This window comes from Tigriopus californicus, chromosome 7 (assembly GCF_007210705.1).
Source record: "Tigriopus californicus strain San Diego chromosome 7, Tcal_SD_v2.1, whole genome shotgun sequence".
Classification (NCBI taxonomy): domain Eukaryota; kingdom Metazoa; phylum Arthropoda; class Copepoda; order Harpacticoida; family Harpacticidae; genus Tigriopus; species Tigriopus californicus.
Genome location: NC_081446.1, coordinates 3223523 through 3227168, shown reverse-complemented (window position 1 = coordinate 3227168; position 3646 = coordinate 3223523). Strand labels below are relative to the sequence as shown.

At 42.8% G+C, this 3646-nt stretch overlaps 1 protein-coding gene across 1 annotated transcript; it reads right to left on the bottom strand.

Moving 5' to 3' along the window:
- Positions 1-1213: 1213 nt before the first annotated feature.
- On the bottom strand, positions 1214-3218 carry LOC131883583 (glucose-6-phosphate 1-dehydrogenase X-like). The gene is made up of 2 exons (XM_059231085.1): positions 2863-3218; positions 1214-2792 (listed from the first exon to the last, which is right to left on the bottom strand). The coding sequence occupies exons 1-2, from the start codon at positions 3136-3138 to the stop codon at positions 1509-1511; spliced, it is 1560 nt and encodes a 519-aa protein (XP_059087068.1). The 5' UTR covers positions 3139-3218; the 3' UTR covers positions 1214-1508.
- Positions 3219-3646: the final 428 nt, after the last annotated feature.

Genomic DNA, 3646 nt, shown 5'->3' with positions numbered 1-3646 from the left:
GTTTTCAAAGGAGTAAACTTACGTTTTACTAGTACAAAATTGAAAAAAAAAAATGAAAAATGCAAACTAACGCATTTGTAGAACTGTCATTTAGCCCATTTTTAAGTGCACCTTTTTGTGCAAAACTTAACTGAAAGAGTTGAAAGGAATCAAACAGAATATCAGATTAATTCCCGAACTGGTTTTAAATGTCTGGACTTTAAAATCAATCAAAACCACTAGAAATACTTAAAATTCGATTTTTTCTTTATGTTTCTCTGATCACTTTTTCCTCATGTAAACAAGCTTTGGTTTTCTTATCCCATTGGCTGCATTTGGGGGAAAAGTTAAAACCTCGTCTATCATTGCCTGATGACATTAAAGTGAGGTCATTTCTTGACGTTTTACAATTCAATCTAACGTCATGTTCTTGCATTTTTTGTCTCTTTGAGATTTGTAAAACAGTACACAAGCTATGTTTTGAACTTGTGAATGGTGATTTATGGTTTCTTGCAAATCCCGGACAAAGTTGAAAGAATCTCAAGTGGGAAAAAACTCTGCAAACAAATTTGATTGTCAAACTTTTGGTAAGTAAATAAAAGCTTTTATAATCGCTTTTTGTGCCCAAAGGTCGCGTCAGCGGTGTAAAATGTTGAAATATTCTTAAAAAAGATTGAAAGATATTTATGCAAAAAAAAGAAATTGACGTTTTTCAAATTTGTTTCCACGTGTCAAGTTTTGACCATGTCAAGACTTCATGCGATGCATCCTCATCATGAAATTGAATAATGAATTGAGTCATCGTAAAAGCTTCCTCTGATTGCAATTGTGTGCAGTCATCGATTTTTTGGCTGGTCCTTAATGAGATGATGAATTCGTTCGAAGGGCGTGGCACACATCAACGGAGTGCACACTGCGTTCTCCGAAATTGAGAAGCTCAAACCAGTCTACCATGCAAATCTTGACTCCTAACGACCCAACTGCAACGCCCACTCTCGACACACCAATGTCCTTCACTCACTTGCCTTTGGCCTCAATTTGCTGGCCCATGTGGTTTCATCCAGGATTTGAAAGCGTCTTCTTCCTCAAGACATCATTGGAAATTCATTAACAGTAAGGGTGGGATTGGAAATGACTTCCACAAAAAGGAACTCGTTCGCCTTCGAACGCATAAAAACTGCTTTAATTGCTGGAGGCTAAACAATGCATTAACGGGCAAAGATTAGTTTTGACATTTGAAAAGGCTCGTTCGGAATTTTTATTTGACCCTCCCGACCCTCACAGGACAAAAGCATGACAATCACTCCGAACAGGTGAATGTAAAACGAAGTTCTAAAGAATGCACTTATCGCATTTTCAGAGATATTCAGATTTCGTCTCGAGGACCTGCGATTTGGACGTTTCCAAAGCATAAATTGCTTGCTACATACATACGTACAGTCCTTTCTTCACGATAAGAACGAGTCACGGAATCTCCATAAAAAACACGTCTCAAACAATGGTATTGAATAGAAGCTAGTAGCTAGCTCTTAGACGTCTTCATAAATCCACTCGTAGGTTCCGGTATACACGAAGTTGTTCTTCTGGGCCAATTCATCGGCTTCTTTGGGACCTCGCGTGCCGAATTTGTAGGGAATGGGCTCTTGTCTACGTGTTTCCAGCTCATGGAGCAACGGGGTGAAAATCCGCCAAGCTTCACGCAATTCATCGGATCGGACAAAGTTCATTTGCGAGCCCACAAACACGTCCAAGATCAGTCGCTCATAGGCCTCGGGCAATCGGGCGTCCGAATAGCGGTCCTTGTAGGTGAGGTCCAGTTCGGATTCCTCCATGGTGAAGCTCATGCCGGGTGCCTTGTTCATCATCTTGCAGTAGATCGCCTCATTGGGCTGGACACGGAGAACCAGCTCGTTTCGCTTGGGTCTCTGGCCAAAGATGTTTCCGGGGACATCCTTGAACTGAAAGCGAATCTCGGCCTTCTTCTCGTTCAGGGCTTTCCCCGCTCGCATGATGAAGGGCACGCCTTCCCATCGCTCGCTATTGATTCGCAGGACACAGGCAGCATACGTGGGTGTGACCGAGTCCTCTGGGACACCCTTATCGTCCTTGTAACCCAAGCGCTTCTCCTCTTCTTTGGCATCGGGATCACCCACATATTGCCCAAGGACGACATCCTCGACCACCACAGGGGGAATAAGTTTGAGGATCTTCACTTTTTCGTTGCGAATATCGTCGGCTCTCACTGTAGGTGGTTTGTCCATGGAAGCCAACGATAATATCTGCAAGAGATGATTCTGGCAGATATCTCGGATGATCCCGAATTTATCAAAGTATCCGCCTCGTCCTTGAGTGCCAAAGGGCTCCTTGAAATTGATCACCACACACGCCAACGAGTCCCGGTTCCAGGAACGCGAGAAGATTTGGTTGGCGAAGCGAATGCTCATCATATTTTGAACCATTTCCTTGCCCAAGTAGTGGTCAATCCGGTAGAGTTGGTCCTCTCGGAATAGACGCCCCAAATGTTGGCTCAAATCCTCGGAACTTTCCGAGTCTCGACCAAAAGGCTTCTCAATGATGATCCTCGTCCAACCTCGAGCGGACATGCAGGTTTCCTTGATTCTCGAGGCCGAAGCCTTGAAGACACTAGGCGGAAGGGCCAGGTAAAAGATCCGGTTATTATCCTGGTCCGCCTTTTCCAACTTTTCCATTTCCTGTTTCAAGTTCTCGAAATCAGCTTTTTCGTCATATTGACCCCTGACGTAAGAGTTCATGGTCCAAAACTCCTTCAGAATACTCCGATTCTCATCCTTGACCTGCAAATAAAAGGCAAAAATATCCATGAATCTCATGACTTTACAGACAGAGCCAACACTGAACCCTCACCTTTAGAAAGGGTTCGCATTTGGACTTGATATCTTCCATGGTCAAGTTGGATCGAGCATATCCAACGATTTTGGTATCCTCGGGGATTAATTTGTCCCTGTACAAGGCCCACATGGTTGGATAGATCTTCTTCTTGGCCAAGTCTCCGGAAGCCCCCAGAATCACGAACACATGGCTGGCATTCGTTTGTACGGGTTGATCCGTGCATGCCAGAGATTTCTTGAGGATATTCAATCCTCGCTCATTGCAATTATCTTCGGGGACCAAGTTATCCATAATGACCTGATGAGATCGAGTCTCCGCTTCTCGATACACTAACTGAGATTGCTCTCTAGGTGGACATCGAAAGTTTCCCCGACTTTCTTGGATTGGGCTTTGTCATAGAAAAATTTACGGTTAGATGGGTTGAATTTCAGGCTTCATTTATTTTGAAGACAATAGATGAAAAAATGATTCCAACGTTCACAATGATTTATACAATTGGCTCAAAACATTTCACTCATATATTTTCGTTAAAATGTCTGTACCTTTTGACAAAGTTGGCCCTTTAATCTATCTTTCCAGGCGAATGAATTTTCATTGGGGTCAACAACTTGCTCTACTGCCTTTGCCAACATTGTTCCATCGTTCCATCACCCTTGCTACACTCCCCACTCGAAAGAGATGGTGTTCCAGTTTTTCTACGACGATAAAAATCGAGGTTTAATAAAACTATCCAAATAAAGTTCCGCGTAAAAATCATGACTACAAATAGATTTTTTTCCTGTAAATTTGAAGAAAAGTG